This window comes from Pseudopipra pipra, chromosome 12 (assembly GCF_036250125.1).
Source record: "Pseudopipra pipra isolate bDixPip1 chromosome 12, bDixPip1.hap1, whole genome shotgun sequence".
NCBI classification, from domain to species: Eukaryota; Metazoa; Chordata; class Aves; order Passeriformes; family Pipridae; genus Pseudopipra; species Pseudopipra pipra.
The window spans coordinates 5570057-5587522 of NC_087560.1; the positions used below are offsets into that span (position 1 = coordinate 5570057).

General features: G+C 58.4%; 1 protein-coding gene across 4 annotated transcripts; it reads left to right on the forward strand.

The window, feature by feature from the left end:
• The first annotated feature begins 4519 nt into the window (after nt 1-4519).
• Nucleotides 4520-16130, forward strand: AP3B2 (adaptor related protein complex 3 subunit beta 2). 4 transcript variants are annotated; one of them, XM_064668626.1, is made up of 28 exons: nt 4520-4728; nt 7320-7395; nt 7487-7561; nt 7691-7786; nt 7865-8025; nt 8155-8221; nt 8737-8919; nt 9034-9213; nt 9450-9547; nt 9809-9863; nt 10008-10079; nt 10237-10299; nt 10529-10661; nt 10744-10853; nt 10929-11105; nt 11190-11376; nt 11478-11596; nt 11807-11918; nt 12273-12477; nt 12552-12723; nt 12810-12864; nt 13349-13455; nt 13586-13817; nt 13929-14013; nt 14536-14633; nt 14735-14758; nt 15306-15444; nt 15674-16130. In XM_064668626.1, exons 1-28 carry the CDS (start codon nt 4616-4618, stop codon nt 15822-15824), a joined length of 3345 nt encoding a protein of 1114 aa, XP_064524696.1. In that variant the 5' UTR covers nt 4520-4615; the 3' UTR covers nt 15825-16130. The 4 variants fall into 4 exon arrangements, with proteins under 4 accessions (XP_064524696.1, XP_064524697.1, XP_064524698.1 ...); XM_064668627.1 differs by having other exon boundaries at nt 4521-4728; nt 9037-9213; XM_064668628.1 differs by lacking the exon at nt 14735-14758 and having other exon boundaries at nt 4523-4728.
• The last annotated feature ends 1336 nt before the right edge of the window (nt 16131-17466 follow it).

A 17466-nucleotide genomic window follows, 5' to 3' on the forward strand; every position in this document is an offset into this window, starting at 1 on the left:
GGGTTAACATGGCTGCCTGCCCTGAGCCAGGTCCAGGCCAGGCTCGGGTTTCAGCTGTAATTAGCTCTTGTTTATTGGAGGCTCCGTGATAAATGATTCTTTGGAGGTTGCCCGATGACAGAGGGTGACAGTCACCCACCCGAGCCCTGCCAAAGCCTTCAGTGACCCCCCAGCACAAGGATTAAAGTTTAATGTGACTCCAGAGCTGACCCCGGTCATGCACCGCCCCTGGGGACACAGAGCCGGGGAGAGGCTGGTGACCATCCAGGGCCAGAGAGTTTTGGCACCAAGAGGTGATTTGTCACCAGCCTGCTGGCCACTGGCTGTCAGTGTGTTGTGGCCACAGGGCTGTTTTGTGAATCCTTTGGGGTCACTCAAGAGGTTTGTGGATGAAATGTCACACCAGGTTGGGTTTGTCCCCCGGTACTGGCCCCACATGATGGGCACGGTGCCACGGTGCAGCCAGTCTGGGCACATTCCTGGGCACCAGCAGAGCCAAGAGCCACCACAGTGTTCACTGGGGCGGGCTGAGGTCCTGTCCCACAGCCACATTTGGAGCAGCAGCAGCTTCAGGACCACAGAAAAGTGAGGGGGCCTCGGAGGTGTCCCCACGGTGAGGAAGCAGGGCATGGCACAAGTGCCAGGACTGGCACAGTGCCCGAGGCTGTGGCTTTCAGCAGGGTGATGTGTCCTCACAGCTGTTTGGGGACAGAGAGGTCCCTGAGGTGGGGCTGGGCACAGCCCTTGTCCCCAGCCCTCAGGACATCATCTTTTCTCCTTGCAGATGAACCTCCTCGCCCAGGTAAAGGGGGAGCTGGCACGGAGGACACCTGCACCCAGGTGGTCCCACCCCTCCACCGTAGCACCCAGAACCCCTGGACCCCCTGGCTGGGACCTGCCTGGGGCTGAGTCTGGGGGATGGGAGGGGCCACAGGGGGCCTGGGAGGCTGCTCTGGGCTAGGGAGGGTGCTGGAAGGGGCGGGTGTCAGCAGAGGATGAGTGTCAGCAGGGTCTGGGTCCCCGTCTTGCTCTGCCCCCTCTCTCCACAGGTGAGCTCCCTCCTGCAGACCCTGCAAGCCCCAGACTGGCTGTTCCTCCAGCCCTGGCACTGGCTGGGCTCCTGGGTGAGACTGGTTTGGGGGTGCTGCCATAGGGACCCCCACCAGGGGCTCAGGCATAGGGCTGGCAGCAGCCCAGGCAGGGGCTGAGCCATGGCACTGGTGCCCTGGGTCCTCTCTCCCCCGTGCCACTGGGGCTGATACCCGCTGTTTGTCCCTCCAGGTGAGCAGCTCCAGGCAGGTAAGTGCTGGCATCCCTGCTGTGCCCTGCACTGCCCATCTCACCCCTGGCTGAATCCTGCACACCCTGCCTTTCCCTTGGTATCCAATGGTGCTCAGCACCTAGAGGAGGTGGCACCTTCCTGGAGGGTTTCCTATCCATGGAAACCCGGGGATGCAGGATGAGCCAGCAGGTCAGTGATGCTGCTGGTGTCCCCGGGACACCAGTGGCCCTGAAACACGGCTGGGTCCCCAGGTGGTGGGCGGGGCAGTGACTACAGCGGGGTTCTTCCTCTGCGAGGGGCTGCTGGGACAGCACTTTGACGTGGTCCCCAACGGGGTGGCCGAGCCCCAGCCCGGGGACCTCTTCCTCTTCCCACTGGCCTCATGGGGCCCCAGCTGGTGGAGCGCCCACGCTGGTGTTTACTGTGGTGATGGGGAGATCATCCACCTGGAAGGTGAGCCCCAGGAGGTGTCATGGTGTGGGGACACCCCCATGGAAGGGACATGGGGTATAGAGTGCCCTTTGCCCCCCAGGCAGCTCGGGGACTTCACCATCGGGGATTGTGGCCAAGCATGGCAAGAGCCACCTCCTGCGAACGCGGGGTCCGGCCAAGGTGCTCCGGAGGAAGGGAGGGATGGATGTGGCTGCCCTGCAGCAGCGGATCCGGGCGGCCATGGAGCAGGTGGTGGAGTACGACGCCATCACCTGCAACTGCATCCACTTTGCCCTTGCCTTGCTGGGGCTGGGCCAGCTCGCCGGTGCCATGGTGGGTGCCACCACCAGAGCGGGTGCCACTACCCTGGGAGACCTTGGCTCCTGCTCCAGCCAAGCGTCACCACTGCCCATCTTCTCTCCCAGGTGTCCCCAGCGCTGCAGTGATGGAGGTGGAGGTGCTCCTGGGGAACATGCACAGGTGGAGCATCCTTCCCTGAGGACCAGGCTTTGGCATCCCTCTTGTGTGGAATTAAATGGTTGCATGGAGACCCTGTGTCAGCCTTGTTTGATGTGTTGGTTTTTCCCTTTTCCCAGAAGTTACCATCAAGTGATGTCCCACTTTGGCACATCTTGAAAGGAGTGGCCTCTCTTTGCTCCCGGTGGCCTCCTGAAAAAGACATCTCCTCTTTCATTGCTGGCATTTGATTTTGAGCACAAAAATTAATATTCTGTGGGCTGCTGGGTTGAAAAAGAGCCAAATGGCTGGACTGGGTCTGGCTGGAGGTCAGTCACTGTTGGTGTATCCCAGGGGTCAACACTGAGTCCAGTCCTGGTCAAACATTTTCATTATTGGTCCAATTGACAGGGCTGTCCCAGCAGTGAGTTTGTCGTTGATACCAAGCTGGGAGGGGTGGCTCATGTGCTGGAGAAATGGGTCAAGAGTAACTTCATGAGGTTCAGCAAAGGGAATGTGCTGCCTTCCCATGGTGAAGAACAACCCCAGGCACCAGGAAATGCTGGAGGGTGATGAGCTGGAAAGCAGCTGGGTAGAAAAGGGCCTGGGGATTCCTGGGGAACACCACGCTGACCATGAGCCAGCAACATGCTCTTGGGACACAGGGAAGGCCAAGAGCATGCTGAGCTGTGTTAGGAGGAGCGTTGCCAGCAGGTCCAGGGTGGTGATCCTAGCCCTTCTGGAGTGCTGAGCTTTCCAGAGGGACATGGACATACTGGAGAGACACCAATAAAGGGCCATGAAGGGTTTGAGAGAGCAGCTCTCATAGGAAGAGAAGCTGGGGCAGTTCAGCCTGGAGAAGGGAATGTCCAGGGGGATCTTACCAGTGGGTACCAACACCTGATGGGGCAGTAAGGAAGATGGAACCAGGTTCTTCTCAGTGTCTCCTGAGGGTCTCCAGGAAGACTCCAAAGTCCCTAGAAAGGCTGTAGGGTTTCCAGGGACCCTGGGGTCCCCAAACACAACTGGGGTCTCCAGGAGGGCTGTGGGGTCTCTGGGAGGGCTGGAGTGGGTGCCCACCTTTCTACGTGCAGCAGATTAATTGTTGTGTATTAATTAGATGCTTTATTAAATTCTGCTCCCTGAACCGTGCCTGTTTTCCCTCACTGCCTCACTCCTGTGGGATGGGGTGGGAGCACTGCCTGACCCACACCAGCCCCTGGGGCTGGTCTGCTGCCCAGGAAAATAATAATGGGAATATCTGCCAATAGCAAAAAAAACCCTGTGAAAAATTAAAAAAAAAAATCATACAAAACCCCAACTGTAATAATATCCATAATAGCTCTAATTTACATTAATATATTATATATGAAAAAGTATATACATGTAATAATATCTATAGGTATATTTATAATAACATGTAATATATATTAATATATAATTATAATATATAATAATATAGTTCATATAGAATAATATATCTAGTATATAATAATACCTATCATGCTATTGATAATGTTATATGATCTATAATATCTTCAACAATATCTACAAGAATAATATAAATTAATACAATACCTAATATATATAACCATTCAGATAACATACATTATATATACTACATACTATATAGCATATAATTTAGAATATATACTGTAATGATAGAATATAAAATATAAAATATTTAATAATATAATATATTGAATAATATACTATATACTATATTTTATATAATATATACTATAATATAGTTAATATAATCTGCAATATAATAAAACACAGTATAACAAATATAATGTATAATATATTGTATACATTACACCATATATGGGTTGTAGAATGTAGAATGGATTATGGCTTATGGATAATACCGTATGACAGAATATAGAATATATATAATATCACATGATTAATGTAATCGGTAATATATAAAAATGTATAGTATGTCTGCTTCATAATGTATTATGTATGAAATATAATGTAATATGATGTGATAATATATATCATAGCATCCTAACATACAATATCATTTACTATAATGTAATTTAATGAAATATGTCTAATTATAATAGTACATAATAATGTATATTACCATAATTATACATTTTGTATATTATTATAATTATATATTTTAATGATTCTAATCTGGGATGAGGTGTGAGCTCTATGCTAGTCACTCTATAGCCACGTCCCAACATTCCTTCTCCTGAAATCCCACCTGTATTCCCGCCGTCCGGAACCCGCACCTGTGCGGGAGGTGAGACCTGCGGGGCGGGGGACTTTTTAGGGGGTGTAAAGCCCCCCCTCCCATCCCAATCCCGGTGGGGGTCGGTCCCGCCGGGCGCTGCCCCGGGGCGGAGGTCGGGGCTGGCCCGTCCCCTCCCGCGCTGACATCAGTGCCGGCGTCCCCCCCCGCATCCCGCATCCCGCATCCCTCCCGCCGCCATGGCCGCCAGCCCGGCCTACGGCGAGGAGAAGGGCGGCTCCTCCAGCCTGGGCGAGCCCGAGTACGGCCACGACCCCGCCAGCGGCGGCATCTTCTCCTCCGACTACAAGAGGTGGGGACAGTGCGGGGACAGGGGACAAGGCAGGAGCCTGGCGCGGCGGCCGCCACCGCAGGCCTTGTCCGCCGTGCTCGGCGGGGACGTGGTACCCGAGCCAGGGCTGGAGCGGTCCCCGGGATGGGGACGGGGACGGGAATGGGGATGAGGGATGCGGACAGGGATGGGGACAGGGGATGCGGTCACGCCGCCGTCGCTGCAGGTTGCAAAGGTCGCTGCAGATTGCAAAGGCCAGGGAGGGTTTTGTGGGAAAACCGCGGAGTTTTGGGGATGGCGTGGTTGCGGGGGAATGTGCGGGGACCCCCACTGCACCCCTTCCCGGCCACAGTGTTCTGCTGTGGCTCTCGTGGGGTGACAGCCCCTCCTAGCCGAGGTCCCCAGCCTGGGGGAGGGGAGCGCTGAGAAATGTCACCCCTGCGTGGGGCAGGCTGATGGGGGGGCAGGGATGCACAGGAAGGCAGGGGGTGTCCTGGAGCTGCAGGAATGTAGGGATGTCTTTGTCCCCACCTACCCTGGCAGTGTCCCCAGTCTGGCTGTGTCCCCTATCCCTGCCCCTCTGGAAGTGTCCCCCAATATGACAGTGTCCCTCCAGTACTGACCCTCTGGAAGTGTCCCCCACTCTGAACATGCTCCCCACCCTGACCCCAGTGTCCCCAGTCTAGAAGTGTCCCCCCCTCCCTGTACCCCTCCCTGATGCCACATTGTCCCCCCCTCTGGATATGTTCCTCCTCCCTGATTCCCTGGCAGTGTCCCCAAGCATGACAGTGTTGCCCCACTCCTGGCCCTCTGAAAGTGTCCCCCATTCTGGATGTGTCCCCCATCTGTGACATGCTGGCAGTGTCCCCATGTTGTTGGTTCCTACCTTCCCTGAACCTCTGTCAGTGTTCCCCCCTCCCCAATGGCCTGGCAGTGTCCCCCAGTGTGACAGTGTCCCCCCAGCCTCCAGCAGTGTACCCCTGTCTGGCAGTGTCACACTCCCAACCCCTGGCTGTGTCCCCCAGTATGACAGTGTCCCCCAGTATGACAGTGTCCCCCACCCCTGATCTGTTGGCAGTGTCCTTCAGTCTGGCAGTGACAACCCAGTCCTGGCTTGCTGGCAGTGTCCCCAAATCTGGAAATGTCCCCTGACCCCTGCCCTGCTGGCAGTCCCCCTGGCTGGCCGTGTCCCCCATCTGGCAGTGCTCCCCATCCATGACCTACTAGCAGAATCCCCATCTCAGAGTGTGTCCCTTCCCTGAACCCCTGGCAGTGTCCCTCATTTTGGCCAAGTCCCTCCCTCTCTCACCCCTGGAAACGTCCCCTGGCCTGGCTGTGTGTCCCAGCAGTGTTCCTCTGCCCCCAAGCCTGGCAGTGTCCACATACCCCCTCTGGCAGTGTCCCCCAGCCCTGGCCACCCTGGCTATGTCCCCCAGTCTGTCCCGTTCCCCTCAGTGTCACCACACGACCCATGCAGGACATCCATAGGTGTCCCATCATGCCACCCCACCACCCAGGTGGGTGTCCCACCATGGTGTGGGGTCCCTGCCCAGGACTGAGCCACTCAGCACCCAGGGAAGGAGCTCCCTGCAATGTCCCCAAGCCCCAGCTGCAGGTCAGATGTCACTCGGGATGTGACATCCCAGGGTGGCCTCATCCACCACGAAGGGTGTTGCAATCAAGGCTGCAATCCAACCCCAACCTCAGCATCAGGTTTCAGCTGGCTGTGCCAGGCACCGGAGCGGGGCCACAGCCCTGCCACCGTCCCCAGAGCCACCACTTCTGGCCGAACCCATGCTGTCCCTGCCGCCAGTGCAGAAGCTGCTGCAGCAGCTACCGGTGGGACCGGCCAGCCGGCCAAAAACACTGGAGAGTGATGATGTGGCTGAGGAGGTGACAAGCCCGGTGCTGGCCACTGAGGCTGGACAACCAGCCTGCTACAGCGCCCTGCGAGCTGATGAGCTGCGGCCACTCGCCGGCACCGAGCCTGCAGTGGCCACTGGCACCGGGCCACCACCACGGTAAGACTCCCCCAAGGAGCCCCCCCCGCCCTCTGATGAGGGTGGCTCTGGACAAGCATTGTCCTATGGGTGCCACCCCCAACTGATGCAGGTGGATGCAGCCTTGCAGGTGCCCCCAGTTTGGGGAGGACACATGTCCCTTATAGAAGAGGACAGTGGTGACAACGAGCCTTACAAAAGGCTGGTGGCATTTCACCAGTGCAGGGATGGGACTGGAGAACAGCTTTGCGTCAGGGTGCGCTGGCACATCCATGCCACCGTGTCCATGAGGGGACAAGGGACACTCAACCAAACTGGGATGGAGCTGGTCGTGGGCACCTGCGATTTGGGGACATTGTAGGGTAACAACCACAGCCAGGATAGGATGGGGTCTTTGTCCCAGTGCCTGGGATGGGGACAGCACTGGGTGCCAGCACCATGCCAGTCCCTCCGGCTCCTCTTTCACCTGGCTGTAACCCAACTCCTGTCCCCATAAATACTGCATGGCAAAGGGTTGGATTGCCAGCCTGATGGGCTGGGAGCAGAAAAACAAGACTAAAAATGGTTAAAAATGGGGAAAAATGGGAATTTTTTCTCCCTGATGTGGTGCAGACATGATGACCTCAAGGAGATGCTTGACAGCAACAAGGATTCACTCAAGCTGGAGGCCATGAAGAGGATTGTGGCGGTGGGTGTTGTTGTCACCATCGCGGACTGCTGCCGGTGCCGAGCTGTGCTGTGCCGGCCACCCAGTGTCACACTGCTCCTTTACCCCCTAGATGATCGCCCGGGGTAAAAATGCCTCTGACCTCTTCCCAGCTGTGGTGAAAAATGTTGCCTGCAAGAACATTGAGGTGAGGAAGGTCTTGGGTGGCCCTGGTGACATCCATGGGTATCCCCAGGGTCTGGCACCTTCCCTGCAGGATAGTTTTGGGTATGGGTTGTGTTTTGAGGGGCTCTGAGGTGGCACCTTCACCCCACAGGTGAAGAAGCTGGTGTATGTTTACCTGGTGCGCTACGCGGAGGAACAGCAAGATCTGGCCCTGCTCTCCATCTCCACCTTCCAGCGAGGACTCAAGGTGGGATGGTTTGGGGACCCAGGGGGCAGTCTGGGGGAGCAGAGAGCCCCCACTGCAGCCCCCCACATGCCCCCATAGGACCCCAACCAGCTGATCCGCGCCAGCGCCCTGCGGGTCTTGTCCAGCATCCGCGTGCCCATCATCGTGCCCATCATGATGTTGGCCATCAAGGAGGCCGCCTCCGACATGTCCCCGTACGTGCGCAAGACAGCTGCCCACGCCATCCCCAAGCTGTACAGGTAACAGGGGCGTCAGCTCCTAAATTCTGGGGCTGCCAAGAAGGGCGTCAGTTGCTTGATGCAGGCAGGGACAGGCAGGGATGGGGAGGAGTTTGGTCCAGCTGCACCTGCCCTGCTTTTCCCTTGCAGCCTCGACTCGGACCAGAAGGACCAGCTCATCGAAGTGATTGAGAAGCTGCTGGCGGACAAGACCACGGTGAGCAGGGCACTGTGTCTCCCTTGCCCCTAAAACTGGGGACATCACTGGCCTAGTGTCCTTGCGAGAATGGAGATGTCCCCCCTAAACTGTCCTTGTGGGAATGCAGCCATCCCCGCAGGGCTGGCATCCTCCTGGGGATGCCATTGTCCCCACTGATCCAGCATCCTCACAGGGATGGTGATGTCCCCACCAGATTGGTGTCTTCGTGGAGATGCAGCCACCCCTGCAGAACTGGCATCCTGGTGGGAATGCTGCTGTCCCCAGTGGGCCAACATTCTCAGGGGGAATCCACCATCTCCACTGAGCTGGCATCCCTACAAGGAAGCCACTGTTCCCACCAAACCGGCATCCTCATGGAGATGCCACCATCCCCACCAAACAGTCTCACAATTAAAATGCCACCATCCCCACCAAACTGGCATCCTCAGGGAGATGCCACCATCCCCACCAAACCAGCATCATGATGAAGATGCCACTACCCCAGTGAGTCACCCTGGGCTTTCCCTTGGCAGCTGGTGGCCGGCAGTGTGGTGATGGCATTTGAAGAGGTGTGCCCAGAGCGCATCGACCTCATCCACAAGAACTACCGCAAGCTCTGCAACCTGCTCATCGACGTGGAGGAGTGGGGGCAGGTGGTCATCATCAACATGCTGACCCGCTATGCGCGCACACAGTTCCTCAGCCCCAACCAGAATGTGAGTTCAGGAGCCCAGGGTGCCCTTGGGAACCTCGAGGTGTCCTGGGAGCCCCCAGGGAAGTGAGGTGAAGGGGGGGTGCTCTTGGAGGGTGCAAGGTGTCCCACCTCCCAGCAGGAGTCCTTGCTGGAGGAGAACGCCGAGAAGGCTTTCTATGGCTCCGAGGAGGAGGATGCCAAGGACGCCAAGGCAGAGGCGGCCTCATTGGCCAAGCGCAAGCCCTATGTCATGGACCCCGACCACCGCCTGCTCCTGCGTAACACCAAGCCCCTGCTGCAGAGCCGCAACGCCGCGGTGAGACCCTCACTCCAACCCTGTCCATCCTCTGAGGCCACTAGTGGTGTCCGTCAGCCTGGGCTCATGATGTCCCCACAGGCCAAGGAGACACTGGGGTGTTTGCGGGACACCCAGGGATGGGCATCCCCAGGGTCAGGCTTCCTCTAGGTGCTGCCAGGTGGGACTCTGGGGGACAGAGCCATCCCTCAGGGTGTCCTCATGCCGACTGGTGATGCTCAGGTGTGTCCCTGCAGGTGGTGATGGCCGTGGCACAACTCTACTTCCACCTGGCACCCAAGGCAGAGGTCGGAGTCATCGCCAAGGCACTGGTGCGGCTCCTGCGGAGTCACAGGTCTGTGGTGCCTGGCTTGTGGTGGTCTCCTACCCCTCCACCCCAGTTGATGGGACCCGTGGGGAGCTCCAAGACCCTGGGAGAGATGCCCAAAAAGCCCATCCCCAAAGGGACATAATGTTGGAGAGCTTTTTGGGCAGACCCAGTCCAGACACGGGGTGGCAGCGTCATGGTGGCACCACTTGTGGTGGGTCCTTCCCCCTATTGAAGGGGGGGTGCGGCCCTGCCCCACTGATGGTGGCTCCCTCTCTGTCCCCACAGCGAGGTGCAGTATGTTGTGCTGCAGAACGTGGCCACCATGTCCATCAAACGGCGGGTGAGTCTTGGACTTGGTGTGGGACAAGTTGTCCCTATTGACTCTGGAGCAGAATGAGGGCTACCCAACAGGGTCACCAGAGCCTGCAGGGGGCCTCAGCAAGGGGGACAGGGATAGCACTAATCCTGCTGGCTCTGCATGCAGGGGATGTTTGAGCCCTACCTGAAGAGCTTCTACATACGCTCCACGGACCCCACACAGATCAAGATCCTCAAGGTGAGCTGGAAACACCAAGCAGAACCCATCAGGGGTGGCTTTGGGGCTTCATGGAGCCCTTTCCTTGGGTCCGCTGTCCTCAAGCCCTGGGGACAGGAGGACAGCAACACCCTGTCCCCTGGCACCATGTCCCCATGCTACCCATCTCTTCCCACAGCTGGAGGTTCTCACCAACCTGGCCAATGAGACCAACATCTCCACCATCCTGCGGGAGTTCCAGGTATGCCGTGGCCACACTGAGGCCACTGGGGTGTCACCCTGGCATGGCTCTGGGTGCCAAAATACCACCATAGAGGAGACAGAGGAGAGCCCCATCAGGAGGAGTAGGCTGAGGCCATGCCAAGCCCATGAGTGGTTCCAAAGGGCCCCAATGTGTGACCACTGCAAGGGGGGATGCCTGGCACTGGCATATGGGTGACACGTCATGTGTGTCTCCCATGCCTCTGCAGACCTACATCCGCAGCATGGACAAGGACTTCGTGGCAGCCACCATCCAAGCCATCGGGCGCTGTGCCACCAACATTGGGAAGGTGCGGGACACCTGCCTCAACGGCCTGGTCCAGCTCCTCTCCAACCGGGATGGTGAGTGCACGTGGTGGGGGTGAAAAGGCAGCTCTATCACTCTTGGGGCAAGACCTCGCTAAGGCCGGGTCTCTGCCCACAGAGCTGGTGGTGGCTGAATCTGTGGTGGTCATCAAAAAGCTGCTGCAGATGCAGCCAGCCCAGCACAGTGAGATCATCAAGCACATGGCCAAGCTCACAGACAACATCCAGGTGGGTCAGGGCATTGCATGATACGCAGGAGCTGAGGGGTGGCAGCAGTGCCACATGTCCAGGGGCATTTTGCAGGTGCCAATGGCGCGGGCCAGCATCTTGTGGCTCATCGGCGAGTACTGCGAGCACGTGCCCAAGATCGCGCCCGATGTGCTGCGCAAGATGGCCAAGTCCTTCACCAATGAGGAGGACATTGTCAAGCTGCAGGTCATCAACCTGGCAGCCAAGCTCTACCTGACCAACTCCAAGCAGGTACTGGGGGTGTGGTCCCACAGTGCGCCTCAGTTTCCTCAGCTGGGAGGGAGAGGCTGGTCCTGATCGTGTCCTCTGGCACAGAGCAAGCTGCTGACCCAGTACGTCCTCAACTTGGCCAAGTACGACCAGAATTACGACATCCGTGACAGAGCTCGCTTCATCCGCCAGCTCATTGTGCCCACCGAGAAGAGCGGGGCCCTCAACAAGTATGCCAAGAAGCTCTTCCTGGCCCAAAAACCCGCTCCTGTCTTGGAGTCCTCCTTCAAAGGTACCCATTCCTGGTCACAGGGCATGGGGACACAGGGCCAGCTGTCACTGAGGTGCTGCATGGCTGTCCCTGAGTTGCTGCCACCTCTCTCCTTGTCATAGATCGGGACCATTTTCAGCTGGGCTCCCTGTCCCACCTGCTGAACGCCAAAGCTGTGGGCTACCAGGAGCTGCCCGACTGGCCAGACGAGGCCCCTGACCCCTCTGTGAGGAATGTGGAGGTGCGTGGTGTACCTTGGCTGCATGAGCCCAAGGTGGGGGCACCATCTCAAGATTTTGGGAGAGCCCCAGAAGGTGCCCGGGTGCTGTTTACCTGCCCCATGTCCCCTTTCTAGTGTTCACACACTCGCTTGGGGACAGGGGGGATGAGGGCTGCTGTGGGTCCCCCACACATGGGTGATGGCCCTGCTCCATCAACCCTGTGCCGGCAGGTTCCTGAGTGGACCAAGTGCACCATCCGGGAGAAGAGGAAGGAGAAGGTGGAGAAACCTTTCTACTCTGACTCGGAGGGAGAGTCAGGGGCCACGGAGTCGGCAGACAGTGGTGAGGACCCAGGGGTATGAGGTCACTATTGCAGGGCCATCAGGCAGGTGCCAGCACGGTGGGGCCATGAGACAAAAGTGTCATCATGGTGAGGCCTCAGACAGGAGGCACTGCAGTGGGGACATCCATTCATAGTGGGGACATAGCAGGGGATGTGTAGGGATGCAGGGGGGGATTGTGGGGATGCAGTGGGATGCAGTGGGAGGATGGGACGCAGTGGGTGATGGGATGGGGGGATGCAGTGGGTGATGGGATGGGGGGATGCAGTGGGATGATGGGATGCGGTAGGATGCAGTGGGATGATGCAGGGGCATGATGGGATGCAGCAGCAGGGCTGAGCTGTGCCCCCTGCAGAGCCTGAGTCTGGCAGTGAGGAGAGTGGCAGCAGCAGCAGCTCTGGCAGCTCCAGCTCTGGCAGCGAGGAGGAGGAGGAGGAGGAGGAAGAGGAGGAGGAACACAGTGAGGAGCAGTCAGAGGACAAGGAGGAGGAGGAGGAGAAGAGGCCGAAGAGGAAGGAGAAGGAAGGCTCCCGGAAGGCAGCCCCGAGGAGTGTGGGCAGGTACCCTCTGGAAAATGGGGATGCCCCCAGCCAAACCTCCACCTCAGCCCCCCTGAGCTGGGCTCTCCCCACAGCCCCAGCGAGGAAGAGGAGGAGGAGGAAGGGGCAAAGAAGTCCAAGAAGAAGAAGGCCCTGCAGGGGAGGAAGGGCCGTGCTGAGACCTCGTCAGAGGAGGCCAGCACCTCCGAGAGCAGCTCCTCTGGCTCTGACTCAGGCTCCGAGGCAGAGACCAAGCGGAGGAAGGCGGTGAGAGTAGAGCTGGGCTGGGCTGGGCTGGAGGAAAGCATGGGGACACCCAGCCCCCCTTCACCCCCATCTCTACCCCCCTGCAGCCCCCCAGCAGCAAGGCCGGCCCCAAGGAGATCTCCCTGCTCGACCTGGATGACTGTGAGTGGCTGCCCAGGACACATGGGATGGCCATGGTGGTGGTGCTGAGGAAACTGAGGCACCAGCACCCATCCCAGTGGGTGGGACCAGGGTCTTGTGGGCCCTTTGGGAGCTGCAGAGTTGGGGCAGGGATGGGTGGGGTAAGGGGTCCTTTTCTGCAGAGGATGGCTGTGGGACATGCAGATGTGCCCATGGGATAGGCCCTGTATGGCTGTGCCCGGGGGGTTGTGTCTTACACCCAAGAAGCTGTGTCACCAGGGCTGTCCCCATGGAGCTGTGCCACTGGGGCTGTCCATGTGTGGCTGTCCCCATGGGGCTATGCTCCACATGGCTGTTCCCATGTGGCTGCCACCAGGGCTGTCCCCATGGGGCTATGCCACCAGGGCTGTCCCTACATGGCTGTTCTCATGTGGCTGCCACCAGGGCTGTCCCCATGGGGCTGTGAGTTCTGTTAACCCTTTTTTCCTCCATCCCCACCCTGCAGTCACTCCCCCTCCTCCCCAGCCCATCCCCTCCAGCAGCATTGTCTCCACCAGCCTGGTGACTGACCTAGAGGGTCTCACGCTCACTGACACCTCCTTGACACCCACCGTAAGTGCCCCCCACGCCTTCCACAGGGAGCTCCCAGGGCCCCTGTCACCCACAGGGGGTTCCGGGGACCCCTGTCACCCGCAGGGGCCACAGGGTGTGCTCGGCAGCCCACGCTGGTCCCTCGGTGCAGCTGCTGAGCCCGGCATTTGGCACGGTGAAGACCTACGAGCTGCTACACCGCATGGCGGGTGAGGGGCTCGCCGTTGAGTACTGCTTCAGCCGCCGACCCTTCCCGGGGGACCCCCACATGGTGGCCGTCCAGATCCAGATCTCCAACAACACTGACGCTGAGGTGAAGAACCTGCGGGTCAGCGAGCCCAAGCCGCTCTCCGGCATGCGGATCCAGGAGTTCCCCGAGATCGGTATGGCATGGCACAGCACGGCATGGCACGGCTGTGATGCTGCAGGAGAACGTGGACAGGGGTTGGTGGGTGGAGGGGACATGGGATGCAGTGGCACCCCTGTGGTTCCAGAGAGCCTGGCGCCGGGGGACACGGCCAGCGTGGTGATGGGCATTGACTTCTGTGACTCCACCCAGGCAGCAAACTTCCAGCTGTGGTGAGCATCTGGCACCGGGTGTCCCCAGGGATAGAGGACAGCAGAGTAGGGCATTGGGTGCTCCAGGGATGGGGAAAGTGGGATGGGCACTGACGTCCCTTCAAGGGATATGGAGCAGTCAGGGACAGGGAACAGCAGGACAGACCACAGCCTATCCCAGGGGATATCCCAGCAGGACCGGGCATGGGGTATCCCAGGGGTTGGGGGACAGCAGTACAGGCCATGGGGTATCCCAGGATATGGGGGACAGCAGGACAGGCACCAAGGTCCTTCCAGGGGAGGGAGGAAACTGAGATGGGCACGGGGTGGTTGGGGGACAGTAGGAAACTCACTGGGCTCCCTGCAGGGGACAAGGAGGTGGCAGCAGCTCCAGGTCCAGCCGGATGGGTTCCCCCTATTCCCAAGCCCTTTTGTGCCTTAGTTTCCCCCCAATCACCCCTGCCCAGGGCAGGGATAGGAAGTGGGACATGGAGAGGGAACACATTTTGAGCATGTGCCCCCCTCACCCACCTGTCTCCCCAGCACCCACACACGCCACTTCTACGTCTCCATCCAACCGCCCGTGGGGGAGCTCATGGCCCCCGTCTTCATGAGCGAGAACGAGTTCAAGAAGGAGCAGGGTGAGTGGGGGACAGGGACGGGGACAGAGCGGTGTGCAGGCACCCACTGCTGACACTCACCCCCGATTTTGTCCCCTGTGCCGCCCTCGCCGTGGCCCTAGAGCACCTGGCACGGCCGGGTGAGGGTAAGTGGCTGCTCACAGGCCCCTAGACTAGCTCTGTTCCCCTAACCTCCTCCTGCACCCCCAGCCTGCGGGTTGGGGTCACCAACCTGGTGCTGGGGTGGCCCTGCTGAGTCCCCACAAGGCGTGGAGGGCTCATGCCACCCCTGGCGCTCCCAGCACTGTGTCCGGTGAGTGATGAGGATGCCCTGGCCCTGTGTTCCCATGCTCCTGGAGCAGCACATCCCTGCCCTGGCCCCATGGATGGGGGGCTGTGCTGAGTGGGGGGTGCTTGGTGACCTGCAGCATCCAGCCCCATTGCTACTGGTTACAGGAGCAGCCCATCCACCAGGCAGAGACATGGGGATGAGCCTGGGCAGGGTTGCGAAAGAAAGATTTTCCCAAATCCACTGAATCCTGAATAAGGAGCAAGCAGGGCAGCCAGCTTAGGATGTGCTGGGGGACCAGGATACAGTGAGCTGGCAGCTGGAGTGACTTAGTTTGGGAGACGGCAAAGCAGGGCACAGCAGGGAGTGTGGCTGGAGACAAGTGCCTCTGCTGCCTGCTCCAGGGAAGCTGACGGGCATGAGTGAGATCACGGAGAAGCTGACGCTGCCTGAGAAATGCCGGAGTGACCACGCCATTGTCCAGCAAGTGACCTCGGCTGCCAATGTGGGACGTGTGCCCTGCGGTGCCAGCAACGAGTACAGGTAGCTGGACTCCCACACCAGGATCAGGCAGGTGCTGTCACCTCTCTAGTCCCACCTGAATCAGAGTGGGGACACTCAGGGTTTCCTTTAGGACAAGAAACCTGCATGAACCCACATGTGACAGTGCTGTGGGTGGAGGCGCCTGTCTGGTCCCTGCTGGAGCATCCCAGGGGATGGGAGGGAGATAGGGGACAGCTTGCCCTGAAGCTTCGTGTTCACTATTTGGCAGGTTTGCAGCCAAGACAGTGACAAGTGGGAGTCTGGTGCTCATCACCCTGGAGCGGCGGGAGGGCGGCGCAGCCCAGCTGACCATCAACAGCGAGAAGATGGTTATCGGCACCATGCTGGTGAAGGACATCAGCCAGGCCCTGGCACAGTGACAGCCGGGCCCCGCCACACCCACGGCCCTGCCCTCCCACTCCCTCTGCTCCACACTGCTCCCCAAAACATTTCCTGCCCCGATCCCAGAAGGAGTGGCAGGCAGCAACCCCTGGGCCAGCTTTGCTGCTGGAAGGAAGGAGCAGGACAGGGCACAGGGGATGCAGGGAGATGTCCTACTCAGAAGGGTGGCAGAGGTTCCAGCCCCCACGGAGCACAGCGTGCCCCCAGCCCCTCACCACCATCTCCCAGTGTAACCCTTATTTATTATGTCCATGATCTCCTAATAAAGCTCTTCTCCAACCTGCTCCATTCCCCTCTGCTCTGTGTGCACAGTGGCTGGATCAGCCCCAAACTCCCCCCATGCTGAGCTTTGCCAGCCTCCTTTGGGCAGCCACAGGGACATCAGGGGACCAGCCATCCCTTAGGCAACTGGGAACATGCAGAATCTCCCAGGAGTGTGTGGCTACTGGCTCCTGAGAACATGGAATCGGGGTGAACCCTCTGGGGCAGGAGGCATTTGGTCCAACCAGGGATCTGAGGAATCCTGGGAGGGTTCCAGCTATTTATTCAAGGCAGAATTGCTCATGCTTTGACCACAGAAATACCTGCTACGTCAGGGCTGGGTCTGTTCTGCAGTGTCACTGGAGGGATTCCTGAGTCCAGCTCCAGGAGGTTTTTCATCTCCAAACTGGGATTAAAAAAAGAAAAAAGAGGAAATTTGACTCTGTATTAAGATTTCTCCTCCCAGCACAGGCTGGGTGGGATTTCAGACAGTGCTGGCTCTCTCCATACAAAGCTGCAGCCTAGCTCAGAGCCAGGCCTGGTACTGGAGGCAGAGGATGAGCAAAGGACGCGCAGGAAGGTCTGAATCCCGAACTGCCTCCACTGCTGCAAAAAGGGTGAGAGGCTTTCTGCTTTTTCTGGGTAAGAGACGGGATAAAACCATCTTTATGTTTTCTGATGGGTGAGGAATCACTGGCTGGGGCAGTAGCACCAACCACTGGATGTCAAGTGCTTGTTCCACAGGGAAAAGCCCATCCCAAAACAACATGGGCTGTAGCCGCAGCCTCAGTGCTGCCTTGCATCTTGGGATGAGGATACAGTTGTGAGCCTCAGTGATGCCACCACTCCATTCCCCTTAGGGAGGCTGATTTAAGTTCTCAGGGGTCCCATCCCCTCACAGGGGGGGACAGGGAGAGTGCCACAAGCCAGCATGTGGAGAGCTGCTGGCGCTGAGGGTCAGGGCTGAAGCAGGACTCACAGTGCCACCACCACCCCACTCCACTTAGCGGGGCTGATTTAACCCCTTGAAGGTCCCATCCCCTCATGGAGGGCTGATTTAAGCCCTAGGAGGTACCATTCTTGCGTGGGCTCATTGAGCACCACAGCCTGTATGTGGAGAGATGCCAATGCTGAGGCTGCCCTTGGGGACCTAATTTTAACCTCTTGGGGGTCCCATTCCCTCATGAGCTCAGCGAGTGCCACAGCCAGTGTGTGGAGAATGGTTGGCACTGAGAAGCTAAGCCAGGCACTGCAGTACCACAACTACCCCATCCCACTTAGGGGGGCTGTTTTAACCCCTTGGGGGTCCCACTGTCTCATGAGGAGCTCAGTGAGCACCACAGCCCATGTATAAAGAGC

Bases quoted from the DNA above. Each gene is read 5' to 3' on its own strand.
- AP3B2 (XM_064668626.1), top strand. From the start codon at position 4,616: ATGGCCGCCAGCCCGGCCTACGGCGAGGAGAAGGGCGGCTCCTCCAGC. The intron at 8,026-8,154 runs GTAACAGGGGCG...TTTCCCTTGCAG, and splicing joins GCCATCCCCAAGCTGTACAG to CCTCGACTCGGACCAGAAGG. The intron at 9,214-9,449 runs GTGAGACCCTCA...GTGTCCCTGCAG, and splicing joins TGCAGAGCCGCAACGCCGCG to GTGGTGATGGCCGTGGCACA.